The sequence below is a fragment of the Herpailurus yagouaroundi genome, unplaced genomic scaffold (assembly GCF_014898765.1).
Source record: "Herpailurus yagouaroundi ecotype Mexico unplaced genomic scaffold, PumYag 187, whole genome shotgun sequence".
Classification (NCBI taxonomy): Eukaryota; Metazoa; Chordata; class Mammalia; order Carnivora; family Felidae; genus Herpailurus; species Herpailurus yagouaroundi.
The window spans coordinates 2,677,031-2,695,488 of NW_024412418.1; the positions used below are offsets into that span (position 1 = coordinate 2,677,031).

At 37.3% G+C, this 18,458-nt stretch overlaps 1 protein-coding gene across 2 annotated transcripts in view; it reads right to left on the reverse strand.

Annotated features, from left to right (window-relative positions):
• ZFP91 (ZFP91 zinc finger protein, atypical E3 ubiquitin ligase) overlaps positions 1-18,458 on the reverse strand; it is a 46,905-nt gene that overhangs the window by 6,334 nt on the left and 22,113 nt on the right. Inside the window, exons 3-9 of one of the 2 annotated variants that reach the window (XM_040495071.1) lie at positions 5,969-6,181; positions 5,703-5,739; positions 4,976-5,077; positions 4,059-4,193; positions 3,240-3,290; positions 2,737-2,815; positions 1,025-1,139 (exon numbers count right to left, since the gene is read on the reverse strand). In XM_040495071.1, coding sequence (XP_040351005.1) covers positions 1,025-1,139; positions 2,737-2,815; positions 3,240-3,290; positions 4,059-4,193; positions 4,976-5,077; positions 5,703-5,739; positions 5,969-6,181 — 732 coding nt within the window. Of the gene's footprint in view, positions 1-1,024; positions 1,140-2,736; positions 2,816-3,239; positions 3,291-4,058; positions 4,194-4,975; positions 5,081-5,702; positions 5,740-5,968; positions 6,182-18,458 lie in introns of both variants that reach the window. The other variant, XM_040495070.1, reaches the window with a different exon arrangement.

The window sequence follows — 18,458 nt, forward strand, 5'->3', positions numbered from 1 at the left end:
AAGTCCGTGTGCCAGGCCCTGTGCAGTAAACAGCACTATGGATGTGATCTTATTTCATCCTTATAATAATTCCATGATATCTGTGACATTATTATCACTATTTTTCAGATGAGGAAAGGCGAGAAGTTAAGCAACTTGTCTAAGTCACACATACAGTAAAAGATGGAAAGGGTACATACATCAGTATAACCCTGGGTAGGAGACAACTAGAATTCCTAGTTGTACCCTCCACAACTACTGAAAAGATAGTAGGTAATAATCCAGTGCCTGGCACCTGCTCAATTAACTCTAATACCCAGCCTAATTTGTTCCTATTAACTGAATGGCTTTGAGATTGTCAGTGGCTAAAAATGAGTGAAATTTGAATCCATTCTGTATTATGTATTACGAAGGCATTTGGTTTCTCTTTTTAAAAGAAAAGCTCCTACAGGAGATTTCATGGGAATGTAATAGCTAGCCTTCACAATTTCAACAGCACCAGAATTGCCAGGAGCTAGTGAGTAGTTAGCATAAACCAGAGGCAAGCCTCTTTACCATCCAGGCTTTCTCTTCATACTCCTCATTTCTAGTCCATAAGAGCTACTACAAAGTATCTACCAGAAAGGGAGTTAGAAAATCTTGGTTCTGTTAAAAACTAGTGATGTCACCAAGGCCAAGTTAATGTGCAAAGCCTCTGGTTTCTCAGCTGTAAAACAAGCATAATATAAGCAAACTTGGTGATGTTGAATGATGATGATAACATGTAAAGTTTCTAGTCCACAGGTGATATAGAATATGTGCTCAATAAAAAAACTGTCCTGGTCATAAAAGTTCTTAAAAAAGTCAAAGGATAAAAGCGAAAAAGCCCTAGTTTGTTCATCTTTTATAAAATTTATGTTTTATTACATTTTATTTTCATACCTTTCTCTCACACTTGACTGTAGACTTTTTAAGATTTACATTAGAAAAAAGTATCATTACCAATCTACATACTTAAAAGTAGAATGCACTTAACACTTGATAAAACATTTTATTTAAAAAGTACCTGTATGATGTTTGGCATGTCGTAGAAGTTGCTTCTGGAGCCTGAAGAGTCGCCCACAGGAGGGATGAGGACATACATATTTCTTCTTCAGCAAATGCTGATACTTAATGTGGTGCTAAAACAGTAAGAGAATAGAAAGAGGGATAAAAATTAAGGCTTCTTGAAAGCTTGTTCCTTTGCTAAGTCAAAAGTGCTAAAGAAAAACCAAATACTCTGCATATGGATGGGGGGAGGGAGCAGTATAATAAAATAGTTAAGATGGGGCGCCTGGGTGGCGCAGTCAGTTAAGCATCTGACTTCAGCCAGGTCACGATCTCGCGGTCCGTGAGTTCGAGCCCCGCGTCGGGCTCTGGGCTGATGGCTCAGAGCCTGGAGCCTGTTTCCGATTCTGTGTCTTCCTCTCTCTCTGCCCCTCCCCCGTTCATGCTCTGTCTCTCTCTGTCCCAAAAATAAACAAACATTGAAAAAAAAAATTAAAAAAAAAAAATAGTTAAGAACATAGGCTATGGAAACAGATCTGGATTCCAATCTGGGTCCATCATTCATGAGCAGTGTGACCTTAGGAAGTGTACTTAAATACTGTAAGCTACAGTTCTCACTGGCAAAATGGAGACAGTTACTGCCCTAACAATACCAATTGCATTATCATGAGAATATAGAGATCATGTATTATATAACGCTGAATGCAGTAAATGGCCTATAGCAAAAGAATAGTACCAAACATTACTACAACAGAACCAGAATCAGAAAGTGAGGGCTTAGTCTCTCTTGCATTATATTTGCTGCTAAACTAAAAATCAAACAGGCCATTTGTCCTTTTTTTACAATGTTTATTTATTTGAGAGACAGAGTGAGAGAGAGTGTGAGCGCAAGTGAACAAGCAGGAGGGGGCAGAGAGAGCAGGAGAGAGAAATCTCAAGCAGGTTCCGTGCTGGCACTGTCAGCGCAGAGCCCGACATGGGACTGGATCCCACAAACCGTGATGACCTGAGCCGAAATCAAGAGATGAACACTCAACCGACTGAACTACCCAGGTGCCCCCAAAGAGGCATTTCTTAAGGTTTAGTAATAAACATTTCACTTTCATGTCCTCTGCTAGACCTAAATATAAGCTGAATCTTTAATTCATTTTTAAAACTCTACTAAAAAAAAAAAACAAAACCCTAAAAATTTATTTTAATTAATAGATTTTATTTTAAGAAATCACTGATTTGAGTTGCTAATTTTATTTTTAAAAATACACATTAAAATAAAGTCTGTTCATCTGTGTCTCTGGTATGTTGGTAAAATCATCTATCAGAAGTATTTACACCACAATAGGAAACACCGGACTATTTCAAGGAAATCCTTTTTTTGTGCTATGTTTTTAGACATTTTTGGTTTTTTTTTAGTGTTTATTTATTTTTGAGAGAACAAGAGCATGCATGAGTGGGGGAGGGGCAGAGAGAGGGGGCACGGAGGACCCGAAGTGCACTCTGTGCTGACAGCAGAGGGCCCGATGGGGCCTGAGCCCACGAACCGGGAGATCACGACCTGAGCTAAAGCCAGACGTTTAACCAACTGAGTCACCCAGGCGCCCCTAGACACTTTTCTTGACATTGTACGTCAATGATAAAGCCTGCACAAGTTCACAAATTATAATATCTCATGAAATATGAGAACTAGTAATGGAACCTAACCTGAAAGGCTGCCTTATGTAACAACTTACTGACCTGCAAATAGCGAGGGTGAGCAAGAACGGTTCCACATCCTTCCATCTCACAACGGACATACTGGATTGGAGGCTTTTTTCTATGATCAGTATGTAGGAGATATGTTAGCAAACAGAAAAGAGGCACTCTGCACAGTGACTTAATTCAGTGCACTATAGGGGACAGCAATTTTACAGCACAAAGAATTAAAATCTCTTTACTAGTATACAGCTTGCACAGAATTTATGTTAGAAACAACCAGAAACGGCCAAATGTTTTGTAAAGAGTTTAAAAAAAATTGGACAAAATAAATTAGAACTCCCCAAAAGGTAAAGAAGCATTAAGATTTTTTAAGACCCTGCAATGGAAATAAAAACACAGTAACTTTGCATCAAGGACATTAATAAAGTTGCATTTGAGAAATTTTTAAATAGCCATTCCTGCAAGGTAATTGTGAGTAATTATGTTGAGTAAAGTGCTTACCATCAGGAATAAGGAACACAGTAAGGGTATAAATTACTTACCTCCGTTTGGGTAATCGTGGACTTTTGTCATCTTTTCGCCTTCTTCCTCTCCTGTAATTAAAGAACAGAGTAACTACCCACATATTCCAGATTGAAGCTTGGAGTGAAGGATGGCTGAAGACATGTACTCAAGACCACAGAGAAGGTGGCAGAAACAAAGGATACCCCATAATAGACAGAACCAAAGACATATCTGACAAGCCAAACAAATAGCTCATTCTAAAATAATTTCACTTAAATAAATCTGCACAAGTTCAATACATACTTTTCATTAACTATACATTACCATGGAAGATTTGGATAAACCTCAAGGTTACTACTTGAAGAGTTGTTTCAATAAAAAGTCTATCACCTAAATTTAATCAATTTAAAAAGTAGAATCGAAAGAGTCCATTATCTAAAACCCTGAGAATATAAACTCTACTCTCCTTATACAGAACCAAAAGCCTAAACACTTAAAAAAACAAAATCTTATTTCTGCAACAGGCAATGATGGCTGGACAGGAAGTCAAGATTCTTAAATCACTTGCGTTACTTAATTTGCCCTTCTTTTGAGGCTCCACATTTGCCATACTTGTTTTGCTCTTACCCTGCCTCCCAATAGCTCCCGTCTTACCCACTCATTTAGATCTCTTTAAGTACTGATTTGAATTAAATTTAAACTTTGCAAGCTTTTGAGTCTCTCGAATGAAACTGACAGCTGCTTGAGGCAGCAATATGTACCTGTCAATAACCCTCCTCACACTCCCACCCTTTTTTTCCCACTAGTGGCTTCAAAATCTGTTAGGTTTCCATTTTTAGTAGTAATTGCCTACTCACTTCCTAGGAGGTTCCTCATCCTCTCTAATTTCATTCTCTTCTTCTTTCACCTCTACCTCCACTTCCACTTTAATTTCTTTCTTCTCTTTTTCTTCTTTCACCTTCCCCGATTTTCTCCGTGGTTTTGGGGTTTCCCTGAAAACACAAATGCATTTCAACACTGGTATCCAGCAAATGATCTTTTCAAGGGGACCTGTGACAACGGGGTAAAATCTGTGATTATCATTGGTTTACTATAAAATTATGATCCTCAGCTCATGAAATATGATTTACAGTCAATTGTTCCTCACATGCATGGTAATGATACATACTTAAAGTCGCTTAGGCTAACAATACCCTAGAATCAAAATTCACTATAGTTATACACAGAAAGACAAAAGTAAAAAATTTTAAGTATTCAGACAATTATTGTATCTTGTTAAGATAAACATGCAGACAGGGGCGCCTGGGTGGCGCAGTCGGTTAAGCGTCCGACTTCAGCCAGGTCACGATCTCGCGGTCCGTGAGTTCGAGCCCCGCGTCGGGCTCTGGGCTGATGGCTCAGAGCCTGGAGCCTGTTTCTGATTCTGTGTCTCCCTCTCTCTCTGCCCCTCCCCCGTTCATACTCTGTCTCTCTCTGTCCCAAAAATAAATAAACGTTGAAAAAAAAAAAAAATTAAAAAAAAAAAAAAAAAAAGATAAACATGCAGACATCCAATAATTTGGATATGATCAATATAAAGTTCTATATAAATAGAAGAGAGGGCTGTGTGAAGGAGTTAGAAGATCATGTTCAATTTGCAAAACAAGTACATAATTGCTCATTTAAAATGAAGTCCATACCCATTAGTTTAGTAACAAGGCAAAATAAAAGCACACAATAGTGCTTTCCTAACTTATTTTTCATTGACATGTCTGGAGTAAAATCTGAGACGTGCCTTTCTAAGTGGGGTTTGTAGGTCTCGTCTCTTGGGTCGTCTTTGAATGGTATTTCCTCTTCACTGATTAGCATCTCTTCTTCTTCCTCCTCTTCCTCATCACTACTAAAAAGAAGCAAAAAGAGATTAGAAATTCTAGTTGTAAGGATTATATCTGACTGGATTTTATTTGCTAATTTATTTAGAGGTACCAGAAAGTCACAGTAAGTTATTTAGAATTTTCATCCTTACGGTCTAACTGGATGCAATCTAGCTACTTTATCCTCACAATAATAATTAGAACTAAAAATACATTACTTCATTAAATCAAGGTAAAGTGATGACTGCTCAACGGCACTAAGAGTTAAAGAACAACTGACTTTATCATACTGTGTGTAGTCATCTGACGATCTGCTCTATCAAAGGAGATCAACCAAAAAAAAAATAATTCACATGACTTTATCATGGAATATAAATTTCAAAAACCCTAGTTAGTCAAAACATCTACATTTCCCATTAGTAGCTAGCACAAAATAAGCCAGAATACAGAAGGTACTCAAGACATGCTTTCCAAACTGGATAAGTAAAGGTTACATGGTTAAAGCTTTAATTAAGAACAAAGTGGCATCTAAATACCAAAACTGAAGTTAATTTTTTGTAACAGTTCCACATTCTTTCAAGAAGAAAACAACTTCTGTATGTGCTATATGTCCCCAAGGGTTTAAATATGACAGATGAAATTTCTTACCTAATGCCACCTGGAGACTGGTGTTCTTCTGCACCATCTGGAGAAAGCAAGCAAAACAAAACTTTATGGATATTGATATTTTGTCTCTGCAGCCAAGAGACTCAAACCAAATTACTGCCTGGAAGAACTATACACAAGAAGAGTATCTGCAAATTGTCTAAAAGGAGCCCTATATCATCAGACCTACCCTTGACAGTTGTTCAACATTACATTTAAAATCAATAGGCAACTGGTTATTAGATCAGCACACTCTACTTGTACTGTACCATAGTCAAGTTGATCTGTATTTGGTTCTGACTTGCAGATGAGCTGCAATGAACCAGTCTTCGACCTAGAGCTTCGGGTGTTCTCTGTGTCATGATGCCGAGAAACTGATGTCCTGCTACTACTGCGCCAGCCCCGGCTAGGCCTAGTTGCAGCAACGGAAACTTCTTGAGGGAGAGCAGAATTTCCTTCTTCCTCTTTCTCTTCCTTAGGATCTAGATGAGAATATATACCATTACTTATGGTTAACTAATAACCATCTCAGTATATCTACTATTGTAAATACAGTTAATAAAAAAGAAAGTAAATTTTTTTTTCAGGAGAAAAGCCCCTCAGATTTTTGCTGAAATAAGAGAAACATGAGAGGAAAATTAGATGAAACTTCTCCTTACTGTCATCACTCTAAAAAGAAAAAAAAATTCATGTCATAAAGTAGTAGTCTTATATCATATCTAGAAAAAAATGGAACACTAAGACAAGTATGCAAAATATACCAAAGTAATTCAACTAGAATTCTAGCCTTTACATCCAAGATAAAAGAAACTAAATTAAGTGAGTGGTCCCAGAAAGATGGCTGGAACTTCTTACAGAAGCACAAGAAAGAATCACAGGTCTAGATGTGCTAACAACCAAACAACGCTGGAAGAAATTGCTGAAGAGAAATTCCATAAGAAAAATGCCGTCCCTTGACTCTTTTCAATAACTTAGAACCAAACCATGAATTTCAATTAATCTATAGCATCAATGGGGCACCTGTGTGGCTCAGTCGGTTAAGTGTCTGACTCTTGATTTCAGCTCAGGTCATGATCTCATAGTTCATGAGTTCGAGCCCTCCATCGGGATCTGCATTGACAGTGCAGAGCCTGCTTGGGATTCTCTGTCTCCCCCTCTCTCTGCCCCTGTCCTCCATGTGCACTCGCTCTCTCTCACAAAAATAAACAAATATAAAAAAAAAAAAAATCTACAGGGCCTATCATGACAAAGTCCAGCTCCAGTGTTGCTCTCCTTCGGTTTTCCTGAGATGCTGTGTACAGGTATACACACAATGTTACTGTTACCCTAGATTTTCTTCATGTTTTAAAGGTGAATGAGGTGATGTAGGACCATTCCCTCCTGAGCAATAAAAAAAAAACAAATAAAAAGCTTAGTATTAGAAACTGGCTTTCATCCCTAGAGTAGCTTATTACTATGTTAGCATATTAAAAGTGAGCACATTTTGACTATGCTTTATAATAGAAAAGCCCTTTCTAAGAACAACACAAAATTTTAGTAACAGTTGTACCTAGGACTATGTAAACATAAAAATTTTCTGCATGGCAAATTCCACTAAAAGCAAAGTCTAACAGCCCAACAGAAAAAAGCCAACAAAAACATGTGGCTTTCACACAAACAGGTCAATCCTCTCAGGAGAAACTCAAATGAAAACAATTAGTGTGGTACCATTGTTCCCGTCATACTGGCAACGATCCAAATGTTTGACAACAGAGTATTGGCAAGGCTGGAGACAGTAACACAGATGACAGCATGTGCACTGGCAAATCTCTATGAAGGACACTTTGGCAGGATCTACTGAAATTATAAATGCACATCCTTTCACATTAACTTCAACTAGGAATTTATCCTACAGAATTGCAATCACATTTATGAAATGACTTGTGTATAGTCATCAAAGCACTGTTTTTAGTAGTAAAAGAGTAGAAAACAGCAGGAGGGGCTTGGTTATATGAATTATGATACATCTAGTCGGTAGGCAACTGCATGGAAATACTTCCATGACACTTCATTATGCAAAAAAACCCCACATCCATGTAATATCCAAGTATTATATAGGTATACATTTTTTTTTTATATAGAAATAAATATACATGCAAGATATGTATCTTATATATGATAATAACACTTCTGGAAGGACATACAAGAAATTGATAAATACTGGTCACTTCCAGAGAAGGTACAAAAATATGTCCAGTAATTCTAAGTATCTACCTGGGAAAATAAACTGGCAGCGGACATTCACTGTAGCATATTTATAACAGCTAAAGAATGGAAACGACCCATCCCTTCAAGATGATGACCCATACTGAGTAAGAGAATATTCAAATAAACTATGGTTTATTACTAAGATGGGATATTATATAGAGGTATCTGTAAAGAATGACATGGAATTATTGGTAAAAATACTGTTAAATAGAAATTAAGCAAAATGTAAGACACAAAACTATATCTAACATGTTTTTTAAGATATGAAAAATATAGTTTCCTCTACTGTGGAACAAGGTGGTGACTGGAGGCTATTTCAGCTTTAGCATACTCTGAAAATTTTATGAGAATATATTAAGGAAATGGAGTAAAATTAGTTTGAATTATAGAGAATAGCAGTGGGAACTCCTAAAAACCTGACATAATTTTTATATCAGAAATGCATTTCCTTTCAGTTTTCTTTCCCACTCATTATTGCCTTTCTCACTCTTCTCATATCTGAACTATTTTAAGTATCAAAATATGAAATAATAATAAAAAAGGTTACATTTTAAAATATCTTCAACTATCTACAATCCAATGGGTTTTATCCATAAGTAACTGGAAGGTCAAAGACAACTTGTTTAAAATCACAAAGCTAGATAAGCAGACCCAGATATAAAAATCATGTCTTGAGACTTCTCCATCTAGGTCATGAGTGCTTTTAAGATAAGATACAGGGGCGCCTGGGTGGCACAGTCGGTTAAGCGTCCGACTTCAGCCAGGTCACGATCTCGTGGTCCGTGAGTTCGAGCCCCGCGTCAGGCTCTGGGCTGATGGCTCAGAGCCTGGAGCCTGTTTCCGATTCTGTGTCTCCCTCTCTCTCTGCCCCTCCCCCATTCATGCTCTGTCTCTCTCTGTCCCAAAAATAAATAAACGTTGAAAAAAAAATTAAAAAAAAAAAAAAAGATAAGATACATCAATTTCTTCAAAGAAAGCAATTCAACATCCTCCATAAAGTATTATAAGAATAATGGAGGGGTGCCTGGGTGGCTCATTTGGTTAAATGTCTGACTCTCGATGTTGGCTCAGGTCATGATCTCACAGTTTGAGTGCTGTGTTGGGCTCTGTGCTGAGTGTAAAGCCTGCTTGGGATTCTCTCTTTCCCTTTCTCTCTGACCCTCCCCTACTTGCTCATGCACCCGTTCTCAAAAAAAAAAAAAAAAAAGTAAATAAATATATATGTATTTACTCAACCCAATGACACTAACTTGGACTTTAAACCCATTCCACTTCCTGTAAAGCTTTTTTCCTTCAGTATGAAGGATTGTATGGCCACATCTTCTCATGCTATTCCTCTTATGCACGAGAGAATTGCTTATTCTTATAAATAAAGCATAATAGCCTGGTTTGTGGAATACCACCCCATTCCCCCTAAACTCTATAAGAAAGAAAAGAAACATTATCAGAGTACTGTTAGCAAAAATGTACCTCATCAGAAACACACACACACACACACTGCCAGAATCAATTTTGTACAAACTCTGGAAAATACTCAAACATGTTACAGCAAACACGTGAACACTAAATTAAAAAAAAAAACAAAAACAGAAACAGATGAGTTATACAAGCCATTTAGGGAAATCTTGATCAAATTACTTATTGAACATAAGCTAAAGGAAACAGCCTTTAAAGATGACAAGACAAAGAATACAGTGTTTAAAAATATGGTCAAAAAGCTAAAGGGTTTAAACCACTGACAAATAACTAACAACAATCAGGAGAATAATATGTCAACAAATAAAGAATGCCGGTAAAGAAGTAGTAATTCTAAAAAAAAAAATCAAATTCTGTAGCTGAAAGTGTAACAACTGAAATGAAAAACTCACTAGGGGATTTCATTAAACGGATCTGAGGAAAGATGAATCAGCAAACTGTAAGGTCAAATAAGAGTATCCAATTCAAAGAACAGAAAGAAAAGTAAACAGAGCCTCCTAAGATACCCATGGGACCATTAAGCATACTGACTTAAGCATACACACGAGAGTCCTAGAAAGAGAGGAGAGAGTGGAGCAGAAAGAATATTTGAGGAAATAAAAGCCATCAGTTTCTCAAAATTAGTAAAACATGAATGTACACAAAACAGACATTCCATGAACTCCAAGTAGGACAAATTCTGTGGAACTGAATAAAGGAAACATTTACAGGGGAGCTGGCTGACCCAAGCCATACCACTCTGTTGCAACCCTTTGCAGACCCAAGAGAAAGAGATGTACCAAGCATTCCCAACAGAAAGAAGCCTAGTCTACTACCTAGCAGGAGGAAGATTTTTCCTTGCCAGGCAAGGAGACACAGTCACAACTCAGCCAATGAAAAGCTATTATATTTCAAACTCCCAGTTTACTCCATTGGACTCTGGCCCCCCAGCCCCCACCTCCACCCCTGCCCAGAAGTTCCTCTCCTTTGTTTGAAGGACTTGCCTATCACTTGTTATTGCTTGCTTGTCCAGAATTGTAAATCCTCTGCTATTCCTGAGTAAACCCATTTTCCTGGTAAAACAGTTGGGTGTTATAGTTTTTTGTTTTGTTTTGTTTTGTTTTGTTTTAAGTTTATTTATTTATTTAGAGGGGGAGAGAGAGAATCTCTCTGACAGGCTCTGCACTATCAGCATGGAGCCTGATGCGGGGCTTGAACTCATGAACTGTGAGATCATGACCTGAGCCAAACACCAAGAGTCAGACCCTTAACTAACTGGGCCACCCAGGCACCCCTTGGCTGTTTTACTTTTAAGGTCAACAACTCAAGAGATCCAAGCCAAGACACATTACAATCAAACTGTCAAAAGCCAAAAGACAAAGAGAGACTCCCGAAAACAAAACAGTGTTAAGAGGAGTGACTCATCAGGTATAAGAAATGCTCAATAACATTAATAGCCTATTTCTCACCAGAAACCATGGAGACCAGAAGGCAGAGATATCATATTTAAAGTGATAATGTCAAGCAAGAATTCTATATGTGGCAAACTATCCTTTCAAAATGGAGATGTTCTCAAATAAACAAAAGCGAAGTTTGTAGCTAATAGACGTGCCCTGCAAGAAATGCTACATAGGGTGTCTTCCAGGCTGAAACGAAAGGACACCAGGAAATAATTCACAGCCATATGAGGAAATAAAAACACCGTAATTACATAAATAAATATAAAACAGTATTATTATATTTTTGGTTTATAACTCCTCATTTTCCCCCTACTTAAAAGTGTATAAAACAATAATTAAAAACCTGTGTTAATAGGCACACAATATAGAAAGATTCCAAGTACTGATTTCTTTTTGCTTAATAGTTCATTCCTTAATTTATCTCTTTTCTCTCACTTTTTAGTATGGAGCAGTAAGAAGAAACCAGACTGCACTTTCCACGCTTTGCTTGGAAATCTTCTCAGCTAAATATACAAGTTCCTCACTTAGAAGTTCTACATTCTACCCAACAGAACATAATTCAGCTAAATTATCTGCCACTTTATAACAAGGATCACTTCTCTCCCACTGCCCATTAATATGTTCATCATTTTTTTCTAAGGCTTCCTCAGATTGCCTTTAACTTCTCTATTTCTCCCAACTTCTTTAAGGCAATACAGGCTGCTTTTTTGATTAACTGCCTCAGAATTTCCCCAGCTACTACCCATTAACCAAAACCACATGTACATTTTAAGATATTTTGCTACAGCAACACCCCACACTTCCAGTATCAAACTCTGTTATTTGTTTTCTAGGGCTTCCATAACAAATTACCACAAAAGACCTATTTATCTGCAAAGATCCTATTTCCAAATATATTACATTCACAGGTATTCAACATCTTTTGGGAGGAAACAATTCAACCCATAGCAAGTGGCTCCACTAATAGGAGACAAACTAGACTTCAAGTCAAAAACCGTTACGAGACAAAGAATACCCACTGTGTATTAATAAAAGGGTCAAACAAGAAGATATAATGATTATAAACCTATACACACCCAATATATGAAGTAAAAAATGACAGAATTAAAGGGAGAACTAGCCAGTACTAAAATAAGATAGAGACTTCAATACCTTACTTTCAGTAACAGATAGAGTAGTCCGAAGTTCAATTAGGAAACAGAGGACTTAAGCAACACTATAAAAAAAATAATTAGACCTAACAGACATATAAAAAATCCTTCACACAAAAACAGAATATACAGTCTTCTCAAGTACACACAGAAGATTCTCCAGGGTAGACCATATGTTAGTCCAAAAACAAGCCTCAAGAAATTTTATTTTATTTTATTTTATTTTTTTTCATTTATTTATTTTTGGGACATAGAGAGACAGAGCATGAACGGGGGAGGGGCAGAGAGAGAGGGAGACACAGAATCGGAAACAGGCTCCAGGCTCCGAGCCATCAGCCCAGAGCCCGACGCGGGGCTCGAACTCACGGACCGCGAGATCGTGACCTGGCTGAAGTCGGACGCTTAACCGGCTGCGCCACCCAGGCGCCCCGCCTCAAGAAATTTTAAAAGACTGACATCATAGAAAGAATGTTTTCTGATCACAATGGAATGAAACTAGAAATCAGTATCAGAAAAAAAACCTAGAAAACTCAGACATATGTGGAAACAACACACTCTTCAAACAACAAAAAGGTTAAAGAAGAAACCACAAAGGAAATTAGAAAATACTTAAAGATGAGTGAAAATGAAAACACAACATAGTGTAACTTATGGGCTGTAGCAAAAGCAGTGCATGGAGGGAAATTTAGATATAAATGTCTACATTAAAATAGAAAAAAAAACCCCACATGTCTAATCAATAATCTAACTACACCTTAAAGGAAAAGGGGAAAAAAGAAGCCAAAGCTAGCAGAAGGAAGGAAATAAAGATTAGAGCAGAGATAAATAAGAAAATAGAAACCGATAGAGAATGGAACCAATGGAACTAGAAGTTGGCTCTTTGAAAAGATCAAAGAAATTGACAACCTTTAGTTAGACTAAGAAAAAAAGACTCATATTACTAAAATTGGAAATTAAAGTGGACATTATTTCTGACCTTACAGAAATAAAAAGGATTATGAGAACACAATTAACAACTACATATAAACAAATTAGATAAACTACATGAAATAAACAAACATCTAGATACACATATACTAAAACTAACTCAAGAAGAAACAGAAAATCTTAACGCACAAGTGAAGACAAAAAGTAATCAAAAACTCACAATGGAAAAAAAAAAAAAAAGGCCAGGAGCAGATGGTTTCACTGATGGATTCTTCTACTAATCATTTAAAGAATTAACACTATCCTTCTCAAACTATTCCAAAAAAGTAAAAGAGGAGGGAACACTTCTCAATTCATTCTGTAAGGCCATCATTACTGACACCAAAGACAAAGACACCATAGGAAAATTATAGACCAATATCCCTTGCAAACCAAAGTCAGCAGCAGCAGCACATTAAGACTATGAAGCATGTTAACACTGAGATCAAATGGTACGTATCCCAGGATTATGAGGGTGGTTCAATATATGAAAATCAATTAGTGTACTATACCACATTAAAGAGAATGAAGGGGAAAAAAAACCCACACAATCATCTCAAATGATGTAGAAAAGCATTTGACAAAATTCAGCACTTTCATGGTAAGAACACACAGAAAACTAGAAACAGAATGAAACTTCAACCTGATAGAGGGCATTTATCAAAACCCCAGAGCTAACATACTCAATGCAAAAGACTAAAAACTCTCCCTAAGATCACAACAAGATAAGGATGCCCTCTTTCTCCATTTATTTTCAAAGTTGTACGGACAGTTCTAGCCAGAGAGGTTAGCCAAGGTGGGGGAAAAAGGCACCAAACTGCAAAGAAAGAAGCAAAACTATCTCTATTTGTGGATGAAATGACCTTATTTCTGAAGAAAATTCTATAGATTCTGCAAAACAACTACTACAGGTAACAAACTTAGCCAAGTTGTAGAATACACATCAACACACAACAATTAGTTGTTTTAAATATACCAGCAATGAGTAATCCAAAAAGGGGAATAAGGAAACAATTCCACTTACAATCCAATTAAAAACAATAAAATACTTGAACATAAATATAGCTAAGATGTTAATAGTCCCCAAATTGATCTATGGATTAAATATAATCCCTATCAAAATCCCAGCTTCCTTTTTTGTAGAAATTGACAACTTGATCCTAAAATTCATATGAAAATGTAGGGGATCTAGATTATCCAAAACAATCTTGAAAAAGAACACAGTTACAGGACTCACTTTGTTCTTCCCAGTCTTATAACTTATTACAAAGCTGCAGTAATCCATCAGTGTCACTGTGTGGCACTGGCAAAAGGACAGGCGGAATGACCAATGAAACTAACTTGAGAGTCTCAATATAAACCCATACATCTATAGTCAACTGATTTTCAAGTTTGCTGAGACCAGTAATGGGGAAAGAGCAGTCTCATCAACAAAGAGAGCTGAGACAACTAGATATCCACATGCAAAGAATGAAGTTGAACCCTTACCTTATACCATATATAAAAATGAACTCAAAATGGATCAAAGACCTAAATATAAGAGCTAACACTAAAAAATCTTAGAAGAAAACCTACAGAATGGGAGAAAAGTATGTACAGGTATTAATTCTGATAAGAGCCTAGTATTCAGAATATAGAAAGATCTCTCACTTGATCAAAAAGACAAACCACCAACTAAAAAAATGGGCAAAGGACTTTAATAGACATTTCTCCAAAGAAAATATACAAATGGCCACACACACACACACACACACGTTCAATATAAGTCATTTATGAGATGCAAATAAAAACCACAGTGATATTATATTACCACTTCACATACCACTAGGATAGCTTTAATAATAACTTAAAAAGAAAACAAGCCAGGGGCACCTGGGTGGCTCAGTCAGTTAAGCGTCCGACTTCAGCTCAAGTCATGATCTCACGGTTTGTGGGTCCGAGCCCCAAGCTGGGCTCTGTACTGACAGCTCAGAGCCTGAAGCCTGCTTTGGATTCTGTGTCTCCCTCTCTCTCTGCCCTTCCCCTGCTCGCACTCTCTCCCTCTCAAAAAACAAACATTAAAAAAAATTAAAAACAAAACAACAACAAAAAGCTCCCAGAAAAAACAGATGTTGGAGGGATGTGGAGAGACTGCAACTCTTGTACATTGTTGGGGGGAATGCAAAATGGTGCAGCCACTGTGGAAAGCAGGTGGCAGTTCCTCAAAAACAAACAAAACTACCATATGACTCAGCAATGCCACTCCTAGGTACAGTCCCCCCAAATTGAAAACCAAACAAATACTTGTACATGAATGTTCATTGCCGTACAATTCAAAACAGCCAAAATGCGGAAGCAATTGAAATGACCATCAAACACTGACTGAATGGATAAAGAAAAGGAAGTATATCCATACAACAGCATATTACTCTTGAAATACTAATACATACTAACACCTGCTACAACACGGATGAACAATGAAAATATTATGCTGTACAACAGGAGACATGAAAGTCGAATATTGTATGATTCCACTTACACGAAATATTCAGAGTAGGTAAATTCAGATTAATGTTTTAAGGTAGTGAGGTAAAAGCAGATTAATCTTTGTAAGAGGCTAGGGAGAGGGGTGTTGGGGAATGACTATTATTTTTAAAAATTTTTTAACGTTTATTTATTTTTGAGAGAAAGGGAGAGACAGAGTGTGAGCATAGGAGGGGCAGAGAGAGAGGGAAACAAAGAATCCGAAGCAGGCTCCAGACTCTGAGCTGTCAGCACAGAGCCCAACGTGGGGCTCAAACTCACTAACTCTGAAATCATGACCTGAGCTGAAGTCGATGATTAACCCACTGAGCCGCCCAGGCTCCCTGGGGAATGACTATTTTTAATGGGTACGGGGTCTTGTTTGGTAGGGATGAAAATACCTGGAATTTGATAGAGATGACGTTGCACAACATTATAATGTACTAAATGTCACTAAACTGTGTGCTTTAAAATGGTTAATTTTGTTGGGTGAATTTAACCTCAAAAAACCCCTAAACAAAAGGCATTGTCAGGTTTCCAGAGTAGAAACTGACAACCAAAGGATAACCCACACATATGGATGAACAATCATGACCAGATAGAAAAGAACCAGGTTTCTCTTGTGTAGTACTTCAAAGATAATTTCTAGCTGTTTCTTATAGTAGCAGTTGACTTTGAAGAGGCTTCTTGACATATAATAAGAAAGAAGGAAAAAAAACCCACAGTAGCCTAAGACACAACCACATTCTTGAAAGAGGAAGAAAGGACAAAAGAAAAATGGTTGATACTATGAACTGAGACGAAATCATACTACTGGCAGGAATGTTTCTTCTAATTCTTCTAGGTAGCAAAAGATGAAATGTAACAGTGATTTATCTCAGTCCTATAGCAACAGATAATTCTTTCAAGTAAACTAACTCATCAAATTCCAAAAGATGATAGCCACTTCATCATGATAAAACACTTCTAGTCAGAAAGGCTATCCCAATATGATCTGGTTCTCCTTCAGGTTGCCCTATTTTTCGAACTGAAGCTTAGAGAATTAAATCTTGACTTGTTCAAGATTACAAAGCTAATATTGATTGGGGGGTGAAACAGGGAATGGTTAGTTGGTAAGCTGGGAAGAAAGCACAGTCAAGGTCTTCTCATTTCTTTTTAAATATTTACTTTTTTTGTTTTCTGGAAAACTAACAAAGTTAAATATTTGACAAGCATTAAGTACCTGACAGTATAATTTTTTCAAATTTAACCTTATACTCTGCCAAGTAATTTTTATTCTTGTTTTTATAGATGGGGAAAGCAAGTAACTAACTTTCCCAGACTCAAAAATTAAGCTGTGGAGCTGGAATTTGGACTCAGGTACATCTAAGTCCAAAGTCTATACTCTTTCTACTGAATTATTCCATGAAAGTGAATTTTTAATCTAAAACTGTACATGGCATTTGTTTCAAAATAGAGGAATAGAGGGAATTGTTTGATTATATACCAGAACAAAGCTGAAAGATTTTCAAGCTTCAATTAAGAAATTAAATGATTAGTATATTTCTTTTAATGTTTACTTATTTTTGAGAGCGAGCGAGCGAGCGCAAATGGGGGAGGGACAGAGAGAGAGGGAGACTCAGAATCCGAAGCAGGCTACCAGGTTCTGAGCTGTCAGCACAGAGCCTAATGTGGGGCTTGAATTCATGAACTATGAGATCATGACCTGAGCTGAAGTCAGACACTTAACCGACTGAGTCACCCAGGCACCCCTGGTTCACTCATTTAAATCAATGCAAATGTTTGTGTGTATATATGTGTTAATAGTTAGATTTTTCTTTAAAACAAACAACCAACCAACCAAACAAAAAACGCAAACGTTTATTTATTTTGAGTGGGGGAAGGGCAGAGAGAAAAAGAGAAAATCCCAAGCAGGCTCTGTGCTGTCAGCGCATAGCCCCATGCAGGGCTCGATCCCACAAACCACGAGATCATGACCTGAGCTGAAATCAAGAGTTGGATGCTCAACCAACTGAGCCACCCAGGTGCCCCTTGAATTAGATTTTCCTTTCTTGTTCTAGTCATGTTCTTCACTGCTTATTACATCTATGGTTTTATTTTTTTACCTATTCCAGGGCAGTTATCAGCCCATGGAGCACTGAGAGAAAGAAAATAAAGGATAAAAAATACTAATGAGCATTCATAAAATTTATACAGATATTAAAATTTTAGGGGGCGCCTGGATGGCTCAGTCACTTGAGCATCCGACTCTTTATTTCTGCTTAGGTGATGATCCCCAGGTCGTGGGATGGAGCCCCATGTCAGGCTTTGTGCTGAGAGTGGAACCTGCTTAAGATTCTCCTCTCTCTTCCCCTGGCCCTCTCCCTAGCTTGTGCTATCTCTTAAAAAAACAAACAAACAAACAAACAAAAATTGGGTCAAAAATGCTAGAATCCCAAACTAAGCTATTAATTTTCAAAGTACAGTCATCAGGTGAGTTAGTTCTGTCTCTTAAAAATATTAAGAAGCTTTGCTTAGACAGAGGTTTGAGAAAGTGAAAGGATACATTCTCCTTGAAACTGTAGCTCTGAAAACTAGTGTTCATTAACTGGACAGTCTCCACAGCTCAAAATTTAACATTTAAGTCTGAATAGATCTGCCTGGACTCTAAAGGATGAGTAAGTGCTAGCTACGTGATAGAGGGGAAGTGGGAAGGAGGAGCACGTGCAAATGTCATGAGATGCTCAGTGATATGTCATGAGATGTCCATGCTCAGTGTGGAGGCTGCTTGGGATTCTCTCTCTCTCCCTCTGCCCCTCTCCCCTATTCACATGCTCTCTCTGTAAAATAAAAAATAATAGTAATAAAAAAAAAGGTCCTTGGAGGATTTTGGATTTTATCCTAATAGCCACAGAAAGGCAGTGGAAGATTTTAAGTTGGAATGTGGCATGATGAGATTTGTAGTTTTTGTGTTCATTCTGGTTGCAAGCTAGAGAACG